Source organism: Amblyomma americanum, chromosome 2 (genome assembly GCF_052857255.1).
Source record: "Amblyomma americanum isolate KBUSLIRL-KWMA chromosome 2, ASM5285725v1, whole genome shotgun sequence".
Taxonomy (NCBI): domain Eukaryota; kingdom Metazoa; phylum Arthropoda; class Arachnida; order Ixodida; family Ixodidae; genus Amblyomma; species Amblyomma americanum.
Window position 1 is genome coordinate 52,129,462 of NC_135498.1, and position 27,437 is coordinate 52,156,898.

General features: G+C 45.7%; 2 protein-coding genes and 1 pseudogene across 2 annotated transcripts in view; 1 reads left to right on the plus strand and 2 right to left on the minus strand.

Annotated features, from left to right (window-relative positions):
- The first annotated feature begins 2,874 nt into the window (after positions 1-2,874).
- The window catches only part of LOC144121227 (transmembrane protein 248-like), a 30,204-nt gene continuing 5,641 nt past the window's right edge, over positions 2,875-27,437 (plus strand). Inside the window, exons 1-4 of the mRNA XM_077654326.1 lie at positions 2,875-3,087; positions 6,655-6,812; positions 10,649-10,985; positions 16,514-16,664. Coding sequence (XP_077510452.1) covers positions 6,657-6,812; positions 10,649-10,985; positions 16,514-16,664 — 644 coding nt within the window. The 5' untranslated portion in view covers positions 2,875-3,087; positions 6,655-6,656. The remainder of the gene's footprint in view (positions 3,088-6,654; positions 6,813-10,648; positions 10,986-16,513; positions 16,665-27,437) is intronic.
- Positions 21,313-21,880, minus strand: LOC144121228 (uncharacterized). Its single transcript, XM_077654327.1, has one exon. The coding sequence runs from the start codon at positions 21,838-21,840 to the stop codon at positions 21,445-21,447; it is 396 nt and encodes a 131-aa protein (XP_077510453.1). The 5' UTR covers positions 21,841-21,880; the 3' UTR covers positions 21,313-21,444.
- Positions 22,158-25,087, minus strand: LOC144118311 (uncharacterized; annotated as a pseudogene).

Here is a 27,437-nt window from a genome sequence, read left to right on the forward strand (position 1 = left end):
CGAACCCGACCGCGGCGGCTGCGTTTTTATGGAGGAAAAACGCTAAGGCGCCCGTGTGCTGTGCGATGTCAGTGCACGTTAAAGATCCCCAGGTGGTCGAAATTATTCCGGAGCCCTCCACTACGGCACCTATTCTTCCTTTCTTCTTTCACTCCCTCCTTTATCCCTTCCCTTACGGCACGGTTCAGGTGTCCAAAGATATATGAGACAGATACTGCGCCATTTCCTTTCCCCAAAAAACCAATTATTATTATTTCGCGTTTCACCACGGCGGCACAACGGAATGTAATGTTCAGTGAGCTTTGGCTTTGTCCCCTCAAAGAGTGAACAACAGCGGAGCGTGACGTTTCGCGTAACTTCAGGGTGGCAAGCGCAACTTCATTTCAGTTCCCCGCGGCACGTACATCGAGATTACCGTCGATCGCTATTGATATGTTTTCAAGGAAACGTGGAAAATTGTCAAAGAAAAATTTGAATAACATCTGCAGGTGAAATTGCTGATGTAAGTACTGCAACAAAGGCAAGTCATACCAGCTCTTCTCGTCCGTGCACATTTGCGCTATGCTAATAAAAAATGGATGAAAATAACGCAGTATTAATATCATTCACTTCTGTAGTTTTTACGGTTACTTTTCATGTGTTGTAATGCCCACTGAAATTATAGGTATACATTTCAGATGAAGTAATTGTAATCGGTTATTCTCTTTTGTAACGTACGTGTGCAAGACTATTCAGTGGCCATATCAGGTGTTCGGCTGTAGACCCCAAGGCCGCGCGGGATCAAATCTCAGCAGCGGCTGCCGCGTTTCGAGGGGAGCTAAATTCGAAAACGCGGTTGTGGTGTGAAATGTCAGTGCACGTTAATAAGAGGTGGTGCTTCAGGACGTTTAAAGCACCATACACCACATACCTCAACGTCGTCAAGGATAGCTAGGAGGCCAAGGGGCTTACCTACAACCAACGGCCGTGAACGCTTCAATTACGATTAGTAATGTTGCTTGTCGGCAGCAACTGTCGCGGCAAGGGGTCCCTAGTGGATATTAAAACCCCATGAGCGACATGCGGACGTTCAGAACGTCAGCAGGACGTCTAAGGAATGCCCATTGGGGGTATATATATATTACCGCGCTCAAGAGCTTGAAAAACGCCGTGATGGCGTTTACTTTGAATACGCAGACGGGCATAATGGAACTTTGAAGAAATAAACTCCGCTTTTGATTAACTTTGTTCTTTATTTGTGTGTAGCAGGGGACACAACGCCGGACACAACGAACGCAATCCGCTCTGCCCTCAGATTTGTTTTTGAGTGAGCTAGACTGTACGTATACCCTTGATAGAGAGTAATTGTTTTCTGCATATGCTGCTTGGAACAGCTAGCCTCAGCTGCCATCTCTAATAGAAAAGAGACACATCCCATTTAATTTGTTTATCATATCACTCCTCGTTGCAACTTGGATGTACGCTTGCGCGGATGTTGACTCGCGCTCACGCTCCGTCCTTCGACGTTCTCCTGGTTCGCCCTGTTCAACTGGCGGCACCCATCATACCCTTCACTACACGTCGCTGGAAAAGCTTTCAATTCAGACTGTTTGCAGCGAGGCAGTGAGGCCCATACGTTTCACTATCAGAAATTAATAAAGAAAGTGCAGTTGGAGGAGGAGGAGGAGGAGGTAAACTTTATTAAAGAAGAGGTCTTAGGCGCGGGTTGGGGTGACGTTCCCCTCCCCGCGGTACGTGGGATCCTCTTTTAGGCCGGACGTCAGGTGGCCGAACGACATCCTCTTCGGCCCGCTCCGTGACTCGGAGTTGAACCTCCGGGTCTGAGCTGAGCAGCGCGGCCTCCCGCGTACTGCGATTGGGTAGAAAGCTGAAGACTGTTCGACGGCTTGTCTTGATTGCATGAATATAGAATGTGTGGTGTGTCTGCCTTATGGTGCCCACAGAGAGAACAGACGGAGCTGAACTGCTCTAGGAACCATATGGAGTACATGTACGGATTAAAGAAAGTGTCTGCTTGGAGCTGCCGCCAACTGACTTGTTGCGTTTTACTTAGAGATCTATGTGGTTCTGGGAAGATTTGTGTTTCTTTCTTGAAGTGGGTATAGTAATTTCTTTGTAGGTCGTCACTCGCTCCTTGGCCGACCTGAGTTTGGGTTAGCGCTCCTCCCGGTTAACTACGAATCCTCGGTCAAATTGGTGCGCCGCCTCGTTTCCAGTATGGCTCGAATGGGCGGGGATCCAGATCAATGGAATCTGGCGGTTATTGGAGATTTTTTGTAATAATTTGATGGCTGCGGAGTGGGCCCTTCATTTGGCAAAATTTCGAATTGCGAATTTAGAGTCGCTGATGATGTATTTGGCAGTGACGGAGGTAATGGCTAAAGCTATGGCAGCTTCTTCGGCCTCCTCCGGAAATTTTGTTTTATCGATTGTCGCCGATGCGAGGGGAGAACCTCGATGATTGACAAGCCATGGAAAAGACGTCTCTGTCCGCATGTTCTGCCACGTCAACATGCGCCGTGTATTTCTGAACTGAAAATCTTTCGTGAGGTTTTTGTGCCCTAGCCTTTCTTCTATCCGTATCGTACTGTGGATGCATGTTTTTGGGCAGTTGGCAGATGGGTACCAACGCTAATTTGATTCTCGCGCTATCCACCATGGTCAGCCATGGTTACGAAAACTCTGAACGGGCTGAAGTCAGTGATAGTGGCTCAGATGTCTAACCATAAATTTATATAAGTAATGCCGATGAAAAAATTGAAAGCTTCTGAATGTTTTTATTTGTATGAAAACACATCTAACACGTAATTGTCATTTCGTTGCATGTTTCGTTGTTCTTGTAGCATATATAGCCAATCGCATCCACAGCGGGCCACATCCAGATCAGCATCAGTTTGCTTTCCTGTTACTCTTTTCGTAGTGGCTGTGGACTGATTGTGCAGCCGTGTATTTGTGCTTTGAGTGAGCTGGGAAGAAGAAGGGATGACCAGACATGTGAAAAAAATGATTGATGATAGGGCTGTAATAGAAAAAATTATGTAAGGTCTTGCTTTATCGTGTTTGGACGTTTGGACAACAATTCGATAGGTAAGCTCTTGCGCGAAATTCTCGGTGCTCTGGGTGCCAGTTAAGTGTTTAAATGATTTATTTACGCACATTACACATTTAAATGATTCTTTTGCATATAATATGTATGAATAATGTGCCGCGATATTGCCTTCGTGCTGGCAATAAAGGTGAGAGATCGAAGCGTTCGTACTTTTGTACCAGACGCTTTGGACAACTAACGAGAGTTCTGCTTCCAGAATTGTATACACTGCCGCTTGTTGCTTCTTGCGCAGTTCGCGATGTCTGTGACGTTCTGCAAGTTTAACCATTACGAACTGCTTGTTGTTGTTGTCTAAAAAACAATGGCACATACCCACGGTGGGGGATTGACCAGGGTAGAGTGAACTAGAAGATATAGTGGTGGTTCAACAGCGCAACAGCACACACAGACCAAGGAGGAGACGAGACACACAAACCAGCGAGACAGCAAACCAGATATTCTAGTTCACTCAAGCCTGGGTTTGGTGCAGATCCAAACAGGAAAAAACTCATCCAGGTTTATCTCAAGCGGCTCATAAATATAAATAAAGGAATCTGTGAAAAAAAAAAAACGAATTTTGAGAGATCTCGAGGAAATCGTAATGAAAATCGAAACAAAGCGGTGTGAGTTGAATAACTATATTGTAAAGCAATAATCAGAAATAAAATAATTTTGAGAGAAAAGTAAAGTCTGATTTCTTAGCGAAATCAGCCATCGAATTTGAAGTAGTGCCCCAGTGCCCTAGAATCCACTGAAAATGCACCTCTTGCACATGCAAGGGTACAAAGTACATTAGGGATCGGTACAAGAGACTAGCCCTCGAGCTTTCAGGCGCTGTCAAGACTACGAGACAGTCGGAGAGAATGATTACATGAGAACTATTGCGGGGAACTTTTTGAAGGGCCAAACCAATAGCAAGAAATTCAGCAGCAAAAATTGGTGTATAATCAGGGACTCAAATAGAATATCACCAATCTAGTGCGTGGGAATAAATACCTACTGCTGCTCTTTCAGCATGTTGAGATGCGTCTGTGAAAACAGGTTCGTGGCTCGGATACTGGAACAGATATTCTTCCAGGAGACCATTTAGCACATTGGCAGACATGTTCTTTGCGGTCGAAGCAAACAGCTGATGCAGCCTGCACATTGCTAACGCATTGCACGGACCTAAGCGAGACAAACTCTAGACAACATTTACTTTGTAAACACAAATTGAGGCAGTTTTTAGCGTGGCCAATGTTCGTCTAGAAACAAAGCTGGGTTTGTCAAAAAAATTGGTGGAGCTACTCCAGGCATATGCTCAAGTCCCCGTAAGAAGATGCACTCTGTGAGGAGCTGGAATTGAGAGTTAAAGTCCCGTACGTGGGCTTCGAGAAAGAAGACACAATTTTCCACTAATTTTGGCAAACCCAGGCAAAGCCGTAGAGCTGATTCATGTCAGGCTACCGAGAGCTTGCTCATCTTTGAGGACTACTTTTGATATGAGGTCGCCAGACTAGATGAGGGTCGTATATTACACCTAGGTATTTTAAGGGCTCAACCTGCGTGATTTGGATGCCACGATACAGTAGACAGATACAGTAGACAGACGGAACGCTGGAGGGAAAACGAGAATGAAAGATTTGTTCACGTTGAGAATTGAATGTAACTTATACAGCCAAACTTCAAGGGCATTGAGGTAGGCTTGCAGTAGCTGGTACTGTACTGTACTGCTGCTGCCAGGAAAATAGAAAGGAAAGTGCACGGGTATGTCCCGCATGAGTATGTTAAAAAATATAGGTGACAGGACCGATCCCTGAGGCACACTTCTAGTCTGAGAAAGGTTTCAGAAGTAAAAAAACCGCTTCTTCGTGGAGTAAAGGAACTGCTTCTTCTTGGATGACGGCACATTCGTCTTTTGTTTTCATTGACACCGTTAGCTGTAAACAACTTTTTGATCATCTTTCACGGTGCCTCCTTGCTGTTGTAGTTTGTTCTATAAATATACAGGAGAGTGTTTCATTCTTGAACGCAGGTAAAATATTCATGTTTCGCACGCTGACATCTGTAGATTATTTTTTTGGGCGCAAGAGGTAAGAACGCAGGAGAATATGGCTTCTGGTCATGTGGATTAACTCAAGTTTCTGTGAATGTAATTTGTACTCGTTGCCATTGCCAGAGCGCACTGGCTAATGCAGCTAATTTCTTTGAGCTGTTTTCGCCTGCCGCCTCAGTTCTGCACTTTCAGGTCGTAATAAGCTTCGTTGAGTACTTCCGCAGGAACACCCATGAAACTGCAGCAAAGGCTTTTGTGGGCTGCACAGCAGTGTTCGCGGCGTGTGCAGCAGAAGTAGAGCGGTGTACTTGTTCGCAGGAAACCTGTCGCAAGCTGGTCTTTGGGCTACTGTGACATGGTAGTCAAAGTTCATTTTTGCTATGTGCTTCTATTCCTTGCAGATGGCATTTTTTTGGTGCTTTTGATATGCTTGTTTCAGTGTGTTTTGTGCCTGCCTTTCACTCTGCCATCTCGTATATTTTGCCCTCAATTTTTCTTTTCACATTAAGTTAGGATGCTGTTTTGTTACAGTGGTACCGCTCTGACAGCCGGTAGCTCTTCTATGTATTCATCGGGACAAAAGCTTTCGAACTGTACGATCAGCAACTGAATTGCATAGCTGCCTTGACTGGTGGCCTGCTCTCAAAATCCAGTTTAGTGCATCCATTTTCCGGTTGGATGAGAGCTCATCTAACTGAACCATGTCCGTGTAATGGCAAGTTGCCTCTGTTTGACATGATGAGCATCAAGAAGAAAGTTGCTGTCCAAAAAGAAGAGGAAAAAATTTTTTAATTGAGGGCAGTGAAGAACAGAAGCACATTATTTAGGATGCACTAGAAAGGACGAAGTGGACAGGACACAACGTACAGAGTACAGGGCTTTGTTTATTGTCTCTGAAATACAGTGTTTCTGCCTGTAATGGAACAAGTTCATTCCCTTGCTCAGCTCTGTACCATGCTAGGGCGGTGGGCACGAGAGCTCATCAGAAGATCAAGACAAGTAATGAGGCAAACAAGTTTCTTTATTTGTTGTTACCGCGTAGAATCGCAGAATCGGTCCTCACATCAAACCCGTGAAATGAAAAGCTGTTGTACAGGTACTTTTGGGAGACTCGTCTTTGATAGTGATGTGCCTGGCCATCAGATGATGTGATGCAACCTGGTCATCACTTGCATGGTCTGCTAACACTGTGTCCATGTGGCACATTTCTTTTTGTAGTTTTATAAGATGTTCATTCAGGCATCATGTACTCCTAGCTTGGCTCAGAGTTAAGCTTGAAGTGTACTTTAGGGCTGACTATCTTTGCTGCAAAAAGTTTTTATTACACCCATTTCCGTGTGTGGTTACCTTTTTTCTTCCTCAGCTCATAGAATGGTTTACTCTTGTTAGGTGACCGTGACTGCCCTGATAACTTGTTCATGCTTTGTTCATAGGAAGAGGCAATAATTTTCAGCCTGTTGCACAAGTGTTGTTTATGCTGACATGTGTTGTAATCCTTCTATTTCATTTTTTCTTTTTCCCTGGTCTCCAGCCATGACTGTTGGAGTGGTACAAAACCTGCGAGGGTTTGCCCTCAGTCATCCACCGCTACTCGTGTTCACAACCTGCCTGTTGGCCTTTGGAGTCACTATGATAGTGTTGGCCTACGTTATAGGAGGAACAGAGCTTCCCAACCCAGACATTGACATGGTGAGCTCTACGCATGGCTGAATGCATATGGGATTGTGAGAGCACAAGCACAATTGGGGAACCCATGTTTCAATGGAAGCAGAACACAAAAAGCGCCCGTGTGCTGTGTGATAGCGTACGTTAAGAACCCCAGGTGGTCGAAATTAATCCAGAGCCGTCCACTGTGGCGTCCTTCATAGCCCATGCGTCGCTTTGGGACGTTAAACATCAAAATTCACAATTCACAGTCGTCTGCTTATCTTCAGCAAATACACCTACTAATATGCTTTCCCCGATCCTCGCACTATGCTTATAAATGGAACACTATCATGCACAAAGTGTTTGCATGCAGAACTTGCAGTCTAATACTATGTTGAAGGAACACCGCAATGTTTTTTTCACTACTACTTATTCTTATTCAAAGGATTCCTCATGCGTTTCAGCAACCAGTGAAAAATAATTATAGAGACTGGTGCATACAAGTCAAAGCTATTGCACTTGCAAAATTTAATATAAAAGGATCACACGAAATCAAATTCGTATGCCCATCTTGCCCACCCAGTGCCAAGAACAGTACCTCTCTCTCACGCGCACATATGCACACATACTACACAGTGTTGCTTTGCCAGTGTAGCCTGCAGTTGCGAATTTCGATACTAGTGTATTATTCCATGCGCACACGTCTGTGACAATGACAAGGAAGGTGTGGCTAAAGCATAGTTGTCCATGCTTGCTTGGTGGTGGGGTTGGAAAGCAGCCACTTTTAACCCCTGCCTGTCCATGTTCGGTCCTATTCTTTTCACATTTTTAGCCACAGCGTCCATCCATTGACTGTTTATTTTTTTTCTCTGTCTTCTCGGTTGGCAGCTTGAACAAGAGCACTCACTTCCTCAATAGTTTGAAGCGATATGGAAGGTGCTGCCCTTTGCATTATTCTAGTTAGTTTTCGTTTTCTTATAGCGCTTCTTTTCAGTTTGTGTCTCAAGCGAAAAGTGACAGTGCTCAGAAACATTACGTTTTGAATCCTTATACTGAGTATAAAGAAATTAAGCTCAAACTGGAAACCAAACCAATCAAAAAGCAGCACATATACTGGATTCCACCCCATATCCGCTGCTGAAAAATTCTGCTACAATTTGACATCATTTGCCTGAAATAAGTATTTCTGGAGCAGATCAAAATATTAAACATTATGATTTTAGTGATCTCCCTGGGTGTTGAAGTATCTCCATGTCCCATATTATGCGTACAAAAAAATGAAATGAAAGCTACACGGTTGATTTGCTTTGCAGGGCCCCTTAGGTGAGTACATGCTGGTTAAAAATTTTGGCCTCTGGACTGAACAGCTTCACAGTGAATACATAATAGCTGTGCAGTTTCATTTGTTTAGAATTAATTCTCTTTATCGTAAATAAAAAGCAACATTTCTGAATGGTAGCAGTGTTGTGAGAAATGCCTATGAGTGGGCGTTCTGTTTGGCAAGGACTGTGGCCTTTAATTGCACATGCTTAACTTAGTGGCATATAAAGGTAGAGGAAAAAATATTTTTTAGGCCTGCATTTACTATTGTAGCCATGGACGATTTAAGGGGTTGAGATTCGACTTTTACATACTTTGAACTTGCGTGTTTTCTTTTTATTATGCATGCAAACACACAACTTCGAAGCCATCTGCATGTGAAGTACAACAAGAGCAAACAAAACAAAAGAGATTAAATCTTTTAACACTAGCCATTCTGGCACATAACAGCCTCTGGATGCTGCCATTGTGAGGTTAGTGAGGAACACATGTAATTGACATGTCTTGTGATTGAGTGGAGACATTGTAGTGCATGTTATTTGCTTCAGTTGTGTCCCGGGCTCTGACTCTGTTTTGCCTTGGCTTTTTCACGGGAGAGCAGTGGCGTGCCATTCCAGGAAAATATTGGCAGGCTTTATTCCTGTCTTGATGTAAACTGCAGATAAAAAGCAAGTGAAAACATCTTCAGAGGCTCTTGACATGTGCACCCCTTTCCACTTGTGTGGGCTCTGTGCTTGGCTCTCATTGGCAAAGTTGACTCCGCATTGTGCAGGTAGCATTGCAGGGGTTTACAAAATACAGGAACATTTACAGGAGATTGTGCTGTATATTTAGGGGTTGGACTTTTCGGTTTTTATTTTTTGAAAATTCGGCGAACTTTTTTTGGTGTTTATTTCTGAGTGCCACTTCCGTTTTTTTTAATAATATTTTCTGCATTCAAATTTTCAGTTTTTATTGATGTCATATATTATGTCCCTGTGTGGTCAAAAATTACATACAGTTTACATTAACATATTTTTTAAAACCAGTCACTCGTGTAGCAGTATGTACCACATAAATGGCCATCGTAAGAGCTGTCTGCAGAAGAAAGTCGTACAGTCGTAACAAAAAGTAAAAAATCCCAAACTTAAATTATTGGGCCTTGAGACAAAAACGTAAGTGGAAGTTTAGCTCTAAAAACTTCATTGTTGCGTTCTGGTTGCACTCTGCGCTAAATGAGAGGACCGTACACCCTTGCTCCTCTTGCTGATGCAGCGATGGAACTGCCGCGGTGTTACAGTCGCGTAATCATGATCAATCATGATCAATGAGTTAGACAGGCAGAGCAGATCGATGGGTCTAAAAATTAACATGCAGAAAACCAAGGTAATGTTCAACAGCCTAGCAAGGGAACAAGAGTTCACAATCGGCAGCGAGAGCCTAGAAATTGTGACGGATTACGTCTACTTAGGGCAGGTAGTGACAGCTGATCCGGATCATGAGAGGGAGATAACTAGAAGGATAAGAATGGGGTGGAGTGCATATGGCAAATTCTCGCAGATCATGAGTGGCAGTTTGCCAATTTCCCTCAAGAGGAAAGTGTACAACAGCATAATCTTACCGGTACTCACCTACGGGGCAGAAACGTGGAGGCTAACGAAAAGAGTTCAGCTTAAGTTAAGGACAACGCAGCGAGCCATGGAAAGAAAAATGATAGGTGTAACGTTAAGAGATCGGAAGCGGGCAGAGTGGGTCAGGGAACAAACACGGGTTAATGACATCCTAGTCGAAATCAAGAGAAAGAAATGGGCTTGGGCAGGGCATGTAATGCGAAGGCAAGATAACCGCTGGTCCTTAAGGGTAACGGAGTGGATTCCAAGAGAAAGTAAGCGGAGCAGGGGGCGGCAGAAGGTTAGGTGGGCGGATGAGATTAAGAAGTTTGCAGGCAAAGGGTGGATGCAGCTGGCAAAGGATAGGGTTAATTGGCGAGACATGGGAGAGGCCTTTGCCCTGCAGTGGGTGTAGTAAGGCTGATGTTGATGTTGATGATGAATCTAGAACATGACACCTTCACGCTGTTTATGCATGGATTTGCATTAACATTTGCTTGTTATGGTTTTAAAAGTTTTCACTGCCTTTACATGCAGTGGAAAGACATACTTAATGAAGCGAGGGCCCCAAGTCGGTGATAAGTTTGAGCAGGGGGTGCTACGCTAGCCAGTAGTGCTTAGCTTAGTGGTCCAGCCTTCCTATCTGCAATGGCGTGTCGGAGTTCACAGGTCTATGCCTCATAATTCAGTCACTGTATTAAATTCCTAAGATACTGGTTTCTGGTTCCAATGTTTTCTTAATTTTCTGCTGTAACCTATATTTACTGGTACTGAATAGCCAGTTAGTTGTGACATGCATGCCAGAAATACTGACTTTTTTTCGGTCACAACCGAATTTCAAAAAATGAATTCGGCATATTTTTAACATTGTTTTGCGGTTTAAACCGAAAGGCCAGCCCTTGTGTATATTCTGCAAAATGGCATTGTTTTTGCCAGCTGTTCTCACGGTTCTTCCCATGTCTCTTGCAGGATTGGAATGTGTTCCTCACACACCTGTCTGAGCTACACTACTGTGTCGGTCCTCAATCGAATCCTGGTAGTGAAGGGCTCCAGTTGGGGGCCAGCAAGCGTTCCACAGCACAGCTCACCGCATCTAACGTGACCGCCGACATGCCAGGCGTCAAAGCCGTGGACAGGGCAAAGAGTCTGAGTGCCTTGCTTCCGGACCTGGGCTCTGGTGACCCCAAGGAAGACAGTCCCAATGTCACGGTTGCAGTGGCCGTGCCAGCGACCTTCTTTCGGGAGGCCCTGTCCAGCCCAGTGTTCTGGCATGGCAATGCTCGAGGCTACATGCTGGGTTTCTCAGGTGCTTAGCCTTGCTTCTACTTTTCTATTTGTGCACTAGGTTCCAGTTTGGACTTTTCACTTCAGGCTAGCCCAGTCTATAGGCTAGATTAAGCCTGGTTCCAAAGTAACGCAGAAGGTTTTTTTTTTTTCATAATTTGAAGGTCATGATTTATACAGTTGGCTCCGGATAATTTGAACTTGAAAGGGGACTGAAAATTTGTTTGAATTAAGTGGAGTTCGAATTCAGTGGAGCTTTTTTAATACACTTGATGCTGACGGGACCGAAGCACGAGTTCAGATACAGTAAAACCTAATTAATTTGACTGCTGTTAATTACTAGTATATATTATGTTGTCTTTCTTTAAAGTGCCCTATTTAATGTTGATGTCCTCAAGAAGGAAACAAGATATCTGAGAAATAACCAGTACAATTCTTAAAGGGCAGTTTACTGCCAGAGAACAGCATAAAAATATTGGCATATTGTATATCTTTACCCGTGATGACAAAAGCAAGGGTAGAACCCGTGGTTTTGGCAGGAATTTATATTTTTGGTGAAGAAAGTCGGGCAGGAGGTGATGGTTCTGCCGTGCAGTGTCAATACACTGCTACTCTCTAAATTGTGACTGCTAATTGGGCGATGTCACCTGGAGTTGATATATTACACTTTATGAATAGGACTGAGTGAACTGCATAGCATTATTTTTGTTATTTTTGCAGGAAGAAACTTCAGATGCCTTAATTTTTTTTCACTTGTGGCTATTCACCATTTCTTGCACTAAACAGTTTAATCATGCCTTCTTCTTAACTCTTTAAATGTTTTAAAGACTGCCACTATGCTGCCAGTGACACTGCCAGCAAAAGTAGTTGTTGGCGTCTGTGATGGGTATCATCATTATTAGTTTATTGATAGCATTTTTAAAACAGCCTTAGTGCTCTCAACTGTAGCTTTAAAACCTGTGCAGTTCGGTTAATGTCAGGCTCATTATTGCCATTGCATGCTGCCTGGGCAACGCGGCAGTCATCATATCCATTGAGCTTCATAGAGACTGTACTGACTATGTGAAAACCTCGTTATAGCAAACAGGTAAAAAATCTTAAAATAGTTCGTTATAGCCAAAATTTGTAATATAAATTTTCATCAAAAATGCATGCAATAGCGGCGCAATTTAGTCGTTGAAGAAACGGAAACTCAGGCAGCTCTTGCTGGAGGGCGAGACTTTTTCCGAAGTTTTAGTGCCGTTCCGAAGGCTCCTGCGGCGATTGCGAAGACTGCAAAAAGCCAAGCGCCAGATACATTGACTTCCCCGCACAGCACCACCAGCACGCTACGGTGGCAAGCCAAGCGCCAGAAAGGGTGGCTTCCCCGCATTGCAGCCATGTCGCGTGGAAAGCGGCACGACAAAGCGAAAGCTGTTGCTGTTTTCATCACCTCCGTGACAGCCGACGTGAGTGCAGGATGGTTACTGCAAGCCCACAACCTTCCACACCGCTGCCCCCGGGGTGCCGCTGATGGGTGCGAGAAGCGTGAATGTGTGCTGACTGCCGGACTATGACCCTCCACGCCGCTGTATCTTCCGTGAAGCACGAACCTTGGCACAAACACTTGTTGCACCACCGCCAGTCACTTGTGTAGTGCGGCGAAGCCTGTCGTCTGGCATCTGAACGGTCACCGCTTGGCGCTGAGGAGTTCGATATATCCGTTTCATGGCCACCGCATTCGATATATTCGCATTTGGTTGGTTACCATGGTTACTATTCTTTCTTAGATAATCTTTTTGGCCATATATCAGAAGATGCCCCGGGCCTAATTGTGGGTGGTGACATAAACGTGAACATGTTAATGCCAACATGCATTCAAAAAGAAATTCACTCACTGATTACATCAACGTTGATCTAACAACTGCAGGTACAGTTTACACCGACGTAAGCGATCATTTAGGCATAGTTTTTTTAGTTGAAAAAGCATGCGACATCTTAAGACAGGCTAGACAAGAACTTTTTGTTCAGGTCATCACGCCATCATGCCTAGAACAGTTCCGCGAAGCAATCAGACATGAAACATGGGCGGCCGTTTACGAAATGCGCTGTGCAGAAACTGCATGTAACCATTTCATCACAACTTTTATTCATGCATATCACTTGTATTTTCGTTTGAAGAAAGTAAATAGGCCACGCAGGGCCGATGCATAATGCCCAATAACACCAGTTTTAACTCATTTTTTCTGATCCCAACAGACAGCGAAGAAGTGTTTTCATCTATAAACGTTATTAAAAATGGCAAATCAAAAGATTCTAGTGGAATTCAAATAGCCCCTGCAAAGTATGTCCTTGATTTGATCTGCCCTGTTTCATCACACGTGTACAATCTGCTATTTTCGACTGGCGTGTTTGCAACAAAAGTGCAAGAAGCCCGAGTGATATCGGTATTCAAACATGGTGAAAGAAATAACCTTAATAATTATCATCCTATTTCAGTATTGCCCGTATTCTCTAAAGGCATTGAGAAATTAATACACACCAGGGTGGCATCATACCGTCACAAAAATAGGTTTCTTCGTGACTTTCAACGCAGTTTCCGAAGGCATAGATCGACCGAAACAGCTCTTCTATGCCAGAAAGAAATAATAATTGAATCATTTATTAAGAAAACACTCATAATCAGCATATATACAGACTTTTCAAAGGCATTTGATTTAGTCGATCACAAAATCCTTCTTGCTAAGCTACAGAAATACGGTTTCCGTGGGAATGCGCAAGCCCCGCTGGAGTCATATGTATTTTCAACATTGGACGCAGAACACAGAAATAAACTATGTGAAATCATCTACCCTTCCTATTAGTTCTGGAGTGCCGCGGGGGGCATTCCAGGGCCACTTTTATTTTCCTTATATATAAACGACATTATTCATTGCACAAAAATGCACGATTTGTATCCTATGCGGATGATTCATCTGTGTTCATTACAGGTACTTGTGAAAGCGACATCGAACTGAGTGCAAGTAATGTGTTGGCTGGCATTAAAGCATGGGTTGATGCAAATCATCTAAAGATAAATTCAAATAACACAAAAATAGTGTTATACCTGCCGAAGGGAAAACACAGTTCAAAGCCACTTAACATATGGCACAAACGCGTTAGAAACGGTGGATTCCGTAAAAAGCCTCGGCATGATCTTCTCAACTCGCTTAACATGGAATAACCATGTTGACTATCTTTGTTCCAAAGTAGCTTCAGCAGTGGGAATCTTATCTAGATTAAAACGTAGACTTCCTGAAAAACTTAAAATCATGCTATATAATTCACTAGTGCTGTCTTTACTTCAATATTGCAACCCCGTTTGGGGAACAACTGGTGTCACAAACTTGTTGAACCTACACTTGCTGCAGAAAAAAGCCCTGCGATGCATAGCAAACGTTCCTTCCCGTTATCCTTCCCATGACCTGTTCTTAGGATATGACATTACTCCCATTTTCAAAATGTACAGTTACAGTTTACTGGTGCGCTACAAGTCCTCTGTAAAAATCAGTGACAACATTTTGGCGACAATCGCTAAGCTGGAAAAGAAGGATTCGTGTCGTCACACCCGGCATGGTGAAACGTGGAATGTGCCAATGCCCCGTGCAAACTACTGCAAGGAATCAATATCATATACCCTCCCGTCATTGTTAAACCGGTTAGAGCAAGAGTCATTTGACCCCTTTTGTAACTCTAATTCAAAGATTATTTTTATCAAGTTTACTTACGTGAGATGCCTATTGTTTCAGTCATTTTAGTTAGAGTGTTCGTTTTGCTAACAACTGTATTCAAATCTATTATGTTTCATTTCTTGATGTATGTTTAGTGACTAATTCAACATGTAAAACTTGTGCTTTGTTTTTGTTGTTTCTTTTTACCTGTTATACACTTGTACGAGAGCCGTATCTGTATGTGTGCCAATTTGTGAGGGGGCAGGACCCAAGTAAAGCCGCTTTCGCGGCTTTTAGTCCTGTCTCCTTCTCTCAAGAAGGGAAAATAAAAAATTGAATTGAATGACGCTTGGATGGGCTCTGCTGAGCCAGACATTAGTGGAGCTTTGTGGGCTGCACGACTTCTTTAAATTAACTGTTGCATGGGCTTAGGCATTTGAATTATTGAGTGTTTGATCTTATCAAAATGCATGAGAGCTTAGCGGGACTGTCGTGTCAGTTTGAATCGGCCAGAAGTTTGAATTAAGCAAGTTCAAATTAACAAGATTCCACTGCTTTAGTAATACTTCTAATGCATATTAAAACTTTCATACCTCTAATGCATTTGTGTTTGTGGTGTCATGCTTCTGTCGTCGTCCTTTTTGCGCTACCTTTTTATTCAAGCATGTGTCACCAACTAGCCCAGCAACAAGTTTTATTGATGCATATTTAGTTCTTTTTTTGAAAAAGGTGTAAAAAATAACAAACCACAGTGATAATTGCATCATTATCAGTTCTAAAGTCCAATTTTATGATAAATGCCCTGGTGTATGACATTATGTGCAGACTGCTCTGCAGCATTAGTATTTGAAAACTATGAGCCAAATAATTTTTTTGGGTTCATAAATTGTACATGATGATGTTTTTTTTCTGTTTTGGGTCAAACATCTGTTTGTTCCACTTAAGGGAAACTTTTTTTAAGGCCAGATTATATTGGGCACATGTCATTCATACATGATGCAGGATAGTATACAACACAGTTGTCACTGTATGTGATGAGTGGATAGCAAGTTTTGCACCTAAATGTCATGCAGTTGTCTGAAACTGATGAACCTTCAGTATCATTGCTTCCCAGAAATTGGTGATGCTCACTTATACCAGCAGGCAATGAGCAGCCAAGCGACTCTGTTTCATTGGCATTGTGTCTTCAAGGAAATGAAATTCACAGTCTGATGTATTCCTTTGTCCCAAAGAGTACAGTTTGCCATATTGGGCTGGTGATAGCAGGGGTAGGTAACAGTCTTTTAAGAGACCATTTCCCATTTTCAGCTCCACACTTTCAACTCACTTTACTGCTTATCTAAACAACATTTGGCTGGGCAAGCTAGGATTTCACAGAAAGAGAAGATATATACAGATGTTTTTGTCTTTGATTTTCTTTTTCTTTCTCCTAGCAGGTTCGCACTCCAAGGAACTGTCATTAGTAATTTTACTTTGTTTCACTGTCTCCAAGTCTGTGAGGACAAATAAGTAAATGCATGACTGTCCTTGGTAACTACCTTGTTTTGTTTTGTGCAAGGCATGACTTTCAAAAGTAGCTGCTGTACTTTCCACTGACATGTAAGCCTTTGGGCACTCATTGATTGCTTCTCAGGCAAAGAGCAAATGCTGAATGATTGCATGCTGATTGATGTATAGTACCTGATGGTAAAACTGAATATTAATATTTTTTTTAGCTCAGACTCAGTGCAGAGTGGTTGTAGCTCTTGGTTTACTGCTGTTCTGAATTGACCCAGTCACGGTATGTGTGCACGCCATGCATGTTCATGTGCATCTGAATGCATTAGAGAGAAAGGGAATCAACACATGTCGCTTTCTACAGGGAAGCGAGCCAAGGAGCAACTGCTGCTCACCATGATCCTGTGGCCTCGCATCAATGACAGCACAGCAGCCTGTACAGGGAAGCACTGCCACGTCGAGACAGACACCTGCATTATCCTGCAGGGTCCCTCACACCTCCTGCCCAAGACCAAGTAAGCTTTGCTGCTCACCTGGCGCTCTCTGTCGTGGCCTTCTTGATGCAGGTAGTGCCGGCCAAACCAACCCAAATGCTTCTGTCTGGGAATGCCATCATTTATGATGTAGAACTCCTTTCTTGAGAGTAACAACCACTTCGTTGTGAAGAAACATTGGACAACAGACATTGTCACTGCTCTTACTGTAGTGAATGGTCTCAGCAGTGCCGTTGCTACGGCAACAGCAAGTTAATTGTGAAAAATTGAAAGCAGTGCAGGCTTAGCGTTGTGCCTCGAGATGTCAAAGCTTCCGTACAGGTGTCAAGCATCCACTCACCTGTACCACCAATAAGTACCTACCCTGCCATTGCTGTTATAGAGGCCTTGCAGGCCTCTGCTGAGGATACTATCCTGGCACCAAGTACCTTCCATGCTCCCACATATTATGCTCACTCCTTGGTCAGCCTTCCTGGTTCTGACAAACAAGCCTACCTCTCTCTTCATTCTTCTCCCCTTTTCCACATTTCTAACACTCCAGCGAGCTGATGCTAATGGTGCAGCAATGGTCCAGTAAAGTGTGGTCTTCCTTCCTTGACGAGCACTGCTTTTCGCTGGCCTTATACCGGCTGCACTGCCCAGCTGTGCTGTTATGCCCACTGATTGATTTCCAAATAATTTGGCAAGGACAGAAGTGTGTAAAGGGGGCTACGATTCTTCTTTCACCTGATGCCATGTGCTGTGCTGTGGGAGGTACAGTGCGATAAGTGTTCTAAAAGCAGAGAAAAGGTCGGGTTGCTATGGCTAGCAGTGCCTGATTAATCATTTTTATTTAAATTGTGAACATTTTGTACCCTCAAACCACCATCTGTCCTTTCCAAAATTGCATGCCTGACACGGGAACAGGACATAATTAAAAGGCAGCTTTTACTTTGAGAGGCCTGCCTATCCACTGAGAGCAAATTAAAGTTGGTCTGAGTCAATAGATGATCGCATTCTAGCGACAAAGACTCTACATTCACTGAAAATGGATTGTTTATAAGCTAGAAAAGGCCAAATTAGTACAGGTGTCTCTATCTCCAGTGCTTTAAGTCTGGCTCCATTGAAGGGCGATTCTCTAGTGATTCAAGCACAGGTGGAGGGGAAAATAAAGAGGGAGAGATAGAAAGTGGCAGGTGGCCTGTTTACACATCGTGTTATACAAGGGGGAGAAACCATTTTTAAAGGTGATTGTTTGCTCAGTTTATGACACAGACCTGTAACAAGTAATGCGCACGCTTTACTAGCGGGCTCGTTGTCATTTTGTGTAGTTGTTACATAGCCTTGGAGCTGAGTGGGCAGCTCTGATGCGAGGTCACAGATTTCCTTTTTTATCCCAACCTTTGTGTAGTGCTGTTGACTTTTTATTTTACTCCGTCTCGGGTGTTAGAAAACATGTTAATGATTCTTACTAAAAATTGCAGTAAAATTTTCGAAAGATAAACAAGAAATGTTCTGACCACCACTGACAAGAAGTAATAAAAAATTGACGATCAATTTGCCTAGTTAGGCCGAATGCAAACTGGGTGCACTAGCACTTGTGGGGTTGAATTGGGGAGATATAAATATACGTTCTCCCCGCTCAATCGCGGCTGACACGGTTCAAAGCCGCCCGGACCCCACCCCATGATCGCGTACGCTACCACGGCGGGCCTTGCTTTGAGGGAACAAAGGAACGACGCGTTGGCTGACACAAACAGGCATTTATTGCTACAGCAACAATAACGCCAGCTAGCAACAAGGTACGCTAATGAATCGAGGTCGTCCGACTCACCAGCAAGGTTCCGAGCGAATGTTTTGCCCATGCTAGGGCAAGGGATACTCCGAAGGCCGGACGCGATGAGTACGGGAGCGGGTCTCCCCGTCGCTTCCTCCCCCCGCCGGCAAAGAGCGGAGCCGCGAGCGATACGTCTGCTCGCGCCGACGATCCCAGCCAAAGAGCCCCATGCCCCTCTCCCGCGCGCGGGCTTCAGCAGTCTCTCGCGCAGCGACACTGGCGTCCTCTCTTGCCAGTTAATGTAACTGACAAGGGAATGCCGTGGCCTCCGCGATCAGCTCCGGCGGCGCACCGTTGCTCCGGCCATTCCATTCACACGGAGAGAGCGTAATCGGAGAAAGCGGTGCGACTGCTCCTCTTGCCGCACCGTGGCACGCGCAACCCAAGGCTCGCTTTCCCTGATGCGGACGGGCGCAGAGGACGAAAACGCAGTTTTCGCAGTCTGTGTGCGACATGCACTAGAAAATTATCGCACAGCACAAGTAGCTGACTGGTGCAATTAGGCAATTGCTTTTTTAAATTATGACGCAGACTTAGGACTGGGTTGAGGCAGATCGTCATGAGAGTGTTTGTTTCACAACACGCAGGCAATTTTCTTTATTTCTGTAGCCGTGCATTTTTTCAAAACACGGAACATTTTACAGTTGAGTGGAGAGGATTATTTTAATTCTACAGTTCTTTTACATATTAGTTTAGAACCTGAAATTACTTTTGATATATAGAGATCAAGGAGTTCTGTCAGTTTTCCTCTAGAAATGGTACAAATGTGATTTGTACTTACATGCGTGTAATATATTTACCGTATAAATGCGTGTAAGGGCCGCACTTTTTTTCCCAGATTCGGGGGGCAAATTTCGGAGTGCGGCTCATACACGCGATTTTCGAAAAAAAAATTTTTTTTTCAAGTGAAAGCAAACCAATCTGGAATGCGCGGCATTTATTTACCATTCAGGCATCACTCACGGAGTCTTCAGACTCCGGGCTGGTGCTGTGTTCAGGTAAATGTTCAGCCCACAGAAAGTCGTCTTCGGTCCCGTCTAAATTGTTTGAAATTCCGGTCACTTTGAAACTCCGGGTTACAATGTCGGTCGACACGGAATTCCATGTGGACAAAATCCATCCAAGCACAGTCGCGAGCGGTGCCCTCTTAAGCCGCCCTGTCGGCGTCTCGTCGTGATTGCCATTGGCCATCCATTCCGAATACTGCCTTCGAAATTCAACCTTAAAAGGCCGATTGACGCTTACATCCAGGGGTTGCTGCATGCCGGTGAGGCCGCCCGGTATCACGGCCATGTCTGTGCGGATACCGCGCAGGCGTTCCTTAACCCTGCCCGTCAAGTGACCGCGGAAGCTGTCCAAGACGAGGAGCGATCGTCGGGCCAGCATGGCGCCTGGGCGCTTCTCCCAAACGCTTTTTACCCATTCGAGCACAAGCTCATCGTCCATCCAGCCCTTTTCTTGGGCGCGAACTACAATTCCCTTGGGGAAAACGCCTTTAGGAATCGTTTTTCTTTTCAGGATGACACAGGGGGGCAGCTTCCGTCTGTCCGCGGTGACGCACAGCATAACGGTACACCGTTGGCGCTCCGCGCCAGTTGTCCGCACGAAAACACTCTTCTTTCCTTTCAGTTCAACTGTGCAGCTCTCGGGACAATCGAACCACACGGGGGTCTGGTCGGCGTTCGCTATCTGCGAAAATATATAGTTGTGCTCACGACGCAGACTGATGACATACTTCTGAAAGCTGAGCACCTTGTCGGTGTAGTCGGGGGGCAGCCGCTGGCACAGCGTGGTCCTTCGCCGAAATGATAGGCCCTTCCTCTCCAGAAATCTTCGTACCTAGCCGGCACTAGCCTTGAAGTCCTCGTGCGGTATGCTTTTAGCACGCGCCAAGGCTCGTGCCCTCACGCGCAGCATGTCTGTTGTCAACGCGTAGCCGTTGTTCCGCTCTTCCATTGAATAGCATAGCAGCTCTTCTTCTAGCTCAGGAAATTTGCATGGCTTGCCTCGGAAAGCGCGCTTTTTGGAGCTGGTATTCTTCAACGCATCCCTTTGTCCGCACCACCGTCGGACACACTTCTCGTCCACGTCAAATTTTCTGCCCGCGGCACGCTTGCCGTGTTCGAGAGCGAACTCCACTACTTTCAGTTTAAAGCCCGCCGTGTAGCTGTTGAGGTGTTTGCCCATCGTGCAACAGTGACAATGCTCGGAGGCAGTTCATGAAAAAGTGAAGAACGACTGCGCACGAGAGCAACAACTATGCCGAGCGACCACGCTAACACAACCACCAAAAAAATGCATGCTTTGACAGCCAGAACAGAACAAAGTTAGACCTGGCGATACCGATGCCGATACGGATAGCGGAAGTACAGTAGCGGAAGCTCGCGGCAGAAGAAAAGATGATGATGATGACCCGCGGCCTCGGGCGCCATCCATGGGTGGCACCTCGAAGCTCCTGTGCGCATGTATTTCGAAGGCTATTCTTGCGTGTTTCCTGGAAAGTTTGGGTGCGGCCCTTACATGGATTTTTTTTTTTTTTTTCAAATATTTCCTTTGGAAATACGGGGTGCGGCCCTTACACGCGTTTATACGGTAGCTTTCAACGCTTGCAGATGCCACTAAATGCATTGTCCCACTCAAATGTTGGGCTTCCTTTTTGTAGATGGCTTTTTTGTGACGTGTTCAAATGTATCATATTATACCCCAATCCTGCTACAGCCTCGAAAGAGGCTAGCAGTATCCCCAAATAAATAAAAGCCTGCAGTGCATAAGGAGGTTTTTTTACGTTGTGTACGGTCGGAACTGAGGCGAATTTAGTCTCATTTTTTTTTTTCGTGCGCGGCAAGCAAAAAAGAGGGTTTAAAGCGCCGAAGCTACAGCTTGGCAGGAGGACAGATAAAACCATTTGAGGATAAATGACTCTTTATATACAAAGACAAAATCGGAGCCATAATGTTCTGCATCTGTTTTTACATTGTGTTTATTTTAAACACGGAGCACTTTCCTGTGCAGTGGCTTGCAGGCCAGCTTTTTGCGGTAAGCAGCCCTGTCTGTCACAGTAGTGCTGACGTTGGCTAAAAGTGGCCTCATGAACTTATCAAACACTACAGATAGTGTGCTTGCGGCGTGGTCATCCCTTGCTGGGCAAACGAAAAGGGGGCACTGCTCTAGTCGAGGCAATAATAGTTCTGCCAGCTGCTGACGCACGTTGCTCTTTTTTATGTGCGGCATGGCAATGTCAACAGCCTTCTTAACGGTCACAAGGACCGTGACAAATTCTGACTTTGGGAATGTTAGCCCGCTCCTTGATTGCAGGTCAATAAGCCCCATCAGCAGGGGCTGGGTCCATCCGACTGGCGGAGGGGAGGGCAGAAGCTGCATGTTCTCCGCTCCTCAACTGCTCTCGTCACGAACCCTGCTATATAAGCGATGCTGGCATTTGCTATGGTTGATGGGGGCCGCTGCACTGAAATAGAACATACCCATATTTGTATATGGAGTTAGGCATTCTGCAATGTATTCCTATTTGTGAGAGCACAAAAAAAAACAGCTTTTGGCACTAACCTATAAAAACGTTCCAAAGAGCAAATTTTAGACAGCATGTAGAGACAAAGCTTGTGCATTAACCAAATATGACATCATGTCACCACTCAACGTGCATTCCCTCAAAATTTTCAAATTTTGGTCATTGATACCAGTCAGTTGTTATAGCCTTGACATAACGCGAAATGATCGCTTTTTGGTGGCACTTCACATAGGCGAACGAGTGTGCACTCGCGAGGCATCGCTTTCAGGGATGTGAAAAGCTCATCAATGTGCATCACAAAATCTTCAGTTCCCGTGAACCTGAAACAAAAATATGCACACTATTCATATCAGCCAGATATATGTATTAGACAAATCGCTGTTGGTTGCAAAAGAACAGCACTAGTAGTCCAGTGAGCCAGCCAAGCGTAAGCTCTTGAGAAACATTTGATGCAAGATATACCTGGCTGGGGCAACTTGCGCTGTCTCGGTCGAATCATGCGTTGTTGCCTGTGCTGTTGCTTCAGCCGGAACATCAAGTTCGGAGGACTTCACATTCAGGGAGGCACCATGCATACTGCAATACATGTAAAACAGTTACCACCACTACTAAGCAGCCGCCACATAAAACCAAAACTGTTTGTAACACATTGCCCATCGGCACAGCAGGATTTGCATGCTCATGTGTTCTGAACTGTAAAAACTTCCAGTCAGCAGGCAGGCTACAACATTAGTAGCTGCTCGCATCAGGAAATCTTAGTTGTGCAAGGGCCTGAAATGTGATAAGCTTTCTATTTTGAAACAAGAGACAACCAGTTCACAACTATGAGCACTCGTCCCGGAGCTCAAATAACATGCACCTACCTCAAAACAGTCTGTCCGTTTTCAACGTTTGAAGCTTGGGATGGGCACAGGCTGCCAGTCCGCAAGGTCCTCTACAGGCTAAATGTCACGGCTCTTGCATCCAGACAGTCATTGCCGCCAGCCATTTTCCGCAAAGAACTGAAGAAGAGCTCGACGGGGTCGCTAGAGAAGTTCCTTGTTAAAACATAAAAGAAGCCGCTCTCGAGAAGGTACTTAATGCATAGTACCGTAGATTTGCTTGTCAGCAAGACAGCTTTGTAGGTTTCAGCACTAAGAAACTTTTTCCCGTTCCTTTTACAGGCATTGTAGAGAACTTCGAGGTAGTCTGGGAACTCCTTCTCCAGCCATTGTAGGCGTTCGTCGGTAGCGCTAAAAAAGTGCATTTGGTCAGGCTTTCTCATATGCACATGTGCTGTTCGGTTGGCCACATTGTGGATGGCAAACCACTTCTGCATCATCTTCATAAACAATATTGTTGCGTCTGCGTTCCTGAACTGTTCTGCCTGAGGGTAGTAACTGGGGTATTCTTTCAAAAAAGAAAGCGCCGAGATAACTTCACCTGAGAACAGCTGCACTGCTCTGCCCACATGCATCTTCTCAAAATTAGTCGGCTCTTTGTGGTTTTGTGTCAGGAATCGAACTGGCTTCACAATCTCGTTTTTTTGAAGGACATAGAGCTGCTTCAAACTCTCCAGTTATTGGCCGACTGCCATCTGTCATTTCCCCGTCCAGAAGAAGGCTTCGCACGTTTTTTATAATATGACACTGGTCAAAGGACAAGAATAGGCTTCTTTCTGGATCACATGGATGACTGACCACTGGCTTGAGGGAGCCATTGCCCAGGTGGCGCATCATTGTGACATTAATCTTGTGGTTATCCGCGACGATCCGGACGACGTAGAGGCCACACTTTTGAACTTCAGCGTTCACTTCTTTTGTCAGCTGATACAGGAGCTTGCCACTTAATCGGTTAGTGAAGAAAAAGCTGCAAGGAATTTTGTACGACGTGGACAGGCCTGTTGCAACGAAACACAGCACCTTGTTGGCAAGCACGATGTTGTTTACATTCTCTCCTGTCCCAGCGTCTTCTCTCACAGTTTGCTGACCAAAAAAGCAGTCCATTTTGCGATCGTAGATGCATTTGGAGCTTATAGCCATTTCATCCACAATAATTGAGGAAAACCGCGCTTGCTCTTTCAGCTGTCCCACCTCTTGCTTTAGGCGTTCTTTCATTAATGGTGTGATCCCACTTTCACTGTTGGATTTGCCAACATAGTGAAGTAGCGTGTTTTTTGAAGGCAATTTCAGCAGTCCTCTGTTGCGTATGTAACGGCATGCCTTAGGGGACAAGTAGTACAAAACTACACATTCCCGGACAAAGTCTGGAGACCACACGGGCCGTTGCCTTGACGCATTGGCGATCTGTTCCGCTAGGCAGTCTTTAAGCAGAACTGGGCTGTGCCGACCTTGTCCAAGCACTTTCTCAACGCCGAGTGGAGAGTGTGGTTTTCAAAACCACTGAGCTTCTTTTTTAGGCGGCTGTTTTCTCGCTGCAGTCTCGCGATAGCATCTGCTTTCCTGAACAATTGCACTCTCATTCGGTTTACATTCCTTGAATCCGACTGCTTGCGTGAAAGAGGGTCATCGGTAGTTTGCGTTGTGCAATCAAGTGCCTCACTAGACTGCTGTAATTCACCGACTGCATCTTGTGCACTTGGCTTCTCATATCCTGCACCTTTAGGACTTGCTTCTTCATCTCCTAACAAGGGTGCATGAATCAGGCTATCAACGTACACTACAGGAAACGAGCAGGCAGAAGTTGCCGAATGGCGTGTGCTTTTTTCGCAACCACAGGCTGAACCAGCAGATTCATCAAGGCTGCTCGATAAATTTGATGCCCTTTCTTGGTTTGGAGTAGAATTCTGCGTCAATCGCTCCAACTTGCGTCATTTTTGTGGCTGTTGTGGCTGCATGTAGCTTGGGTAACCCGCGAACACGCTCGGAACAGCATCCTATTTCAGGCACCGCAGCTTTGTGGACCCCAAAGTAAAATCCGAATCTAAAAAGTGAAGGCCGCAGATGACACTGCTAGCAGACTTGTCATTTGGGACAAAATCTTTTCTTGATATGGCCTTCAGCCATGCTTGGCGGCGATCATCATTCGTGGGAAATTCGTGAAAACTTATTCCAAGTTTCTTTTTTTTCTGTCAGAGTGGCAGAAAGGTACGCAGCAGTACATTTATCTGAAAAATACAGAAGCAGATAGGATTGTGGTGCAAAGCTCATGACAGAGAACCGATGCAGTTTTCATCACACAGCAAATAATTTAATTGCGGGATCACATTAGCTACACGAAACCACTCGCACCTACCAGGAACACATGCAACATAGCAAAACAAAGCCCAGCAAAAAGTTCTCGCTTCAAGAGCAAAAAAGCAGAGCTCATAACTTCTGACTCTCGTGGTGGCGTATAAACAATGCACGAGCGCTTATCGTAATTAATTATGTTGTTCGAGCCAGAGAGAGCTTCGCTGTAAAGTAGCTGCCCAGTACTTTAAAAATCGAGTGAAAGGCACAAAAAGCATACCTGAGTTTTGTCATACAGCACGGAAACTTTTGCGACACAAAAAAAAAACATTCAGCACGATGGCATGCAATCTGGACGAAATGTCGCGCGGTAAAAGCCTCGGTTGCCCCAGTCGGCTTTTAGACGACCACTATAGCTGCATGCAAAAGCAATCCGTAACTGTTTAGCAACGTACCTCGACTTCTTTGTAGCTGCAAGAAGGAGTCGAAAGAAATTGACTTCGTATTCACTGTTCTTCTGCGTGACAACAGGGTTGATGTCGCCACTGAAATCGCAGGCAGTGCCGGCTAGGCGAGTGCCGCTTGAGCCTTGGGCTAAGGTCGCCACCTCGCGGCGTGTTACGGAGTTAGCATAATTACACTTCTCCGCTGCGCTACGCGCCGAATGGGACGGCCTGAGCAACAGCGCGCCGCCGGAGCTGATCGCGGAGGCCACGGGAATGCTTTCCTCCTCGAGGTGAGACTGCTGCTGCATGGTGCTTCGCGGGAAAGCAAACACAGGGGGCTGCAGGGCAGGTCCCCACATCCCCCCAACCTTAAATAGACCCACGCGCCTGAAAGTACATGCTGTGGAGGAGTCTCCTGGTCTTCATGTCCTTGAGGCACGTCTTGCAGCGGAGGTCATGCCGACAGCGTCCACGCAGACTTCCGCGGTGTTCCGAAGGCGGCGTGAAGGCCTCCGCTGGGACGACTCGCATGGCCCGCGAATAGAAGGCCGGTGGGAAAACTGCAGGCCAGGATTCTGTAGTAGTCGCCAGGGCAGCAGCAGCCGGAGGTGACTGCTGACTGGTCTCGCCACAGCTGCCTCGGATGGATGCGGCGAACAGGATACAGGCCGCTCCGTCGCAGCAGGTGGGAGCGAGAAGATGTGCACCGGACAGCGAGCCTGGGTGGCTCCACCGGATCTGCAAAATTGCCGAAACACTCTCGGCCTGCCTTTAACGTAGGTCACGGGAGGGGAAACGGCATCCGCAACGGCCTCGTGGCACAATGCCTACCTAACTCGCTAGCAAAACGTGTCGGCGGCTGTGCAAACGCAAAGTTCGAGTGAACAAAGCCCTTTCTTGAGTTGAACGAGACTGCTCAGTTCGTGCGAGGTTACAAAAAAACGGGCGGGCAGCAAAGTGCGCCCTCTCACAGCACCACGGTCCGGTGGTCGTGCCTCTTCTGACGTGGTGCAGGCAGCTCCGAAAAGCATTAGGCCTAACTACCACTCCGACGACCGTGAACACAACAAAGACCCGAAACGGGTTAAGTGCGCGCAGCCGCGAGGAGACATCAGCTTTGTGGGGTGGTTCTACCCCGCTCACTGCACAAAGCAGCTTCTGAGCAGTCGGCGCCCACAGTATCGGACGGTGTCGGAGCGCCCAGTGCCGAGCTGCAATACCAGCGAGCTCGTAGCGGCACCCGTGGCCCCAGGCCACCCGGCTCCCGGAGCCGCGACTCCCAGAGTCGCGAAAGAGACAGCAGAGAAAATATATACAGAAACTCGGACCACCCACGCGGCTTTCGTACTCACTCTCTTCGGGCTTGGCAACTCCGCGGGCGCTAGGCCTCGCGCTCCCTCGATGCGAACCAAGTGATTCTCGCGAAGAAACTCCAGGGAAAAAATGTGCTGAGAATGTCGAAAAGTTCAAACATGCTGCAGCGCAATACACCTCGCACTCAAGAAAGCATGCCACAGCTCCTAGCGATCAAAATTCACTCTAGGCCTAGCACTTGTCAAGTCCGGACAAGGAGCGTTCCTCGAACCGACAGTCGTCCAATGTTCCAAGAGCGGGCCCCACGTTGGGCTGCCAGATGTGGGGTTGAATTGGGGAGATATAAATATACGTTCTCCCCACTCAATCGCGGCTGACACGGTTCAAAGCCGCCCGGATCCCACCCCGTGATCGCGTACGCTACCGAGCGCACGCCAACCACGGCGGGCCTTGCTCTGAGGGAACAAAGGAACGACACGTTGGCTGACACAAACAGGCATTTATTGCTACAGCAACAATAAC

Bases quoted from the DNA above. Each gene is read 5' to 3' on its own strand.
- LOC144121228 (XM_077654327.1), bottom strand. From the start codon at position 21,840: ATGCAGCTTCTGCCCTCCCCTCCGCCAGTCGGATGGACCCAGCCCCTG.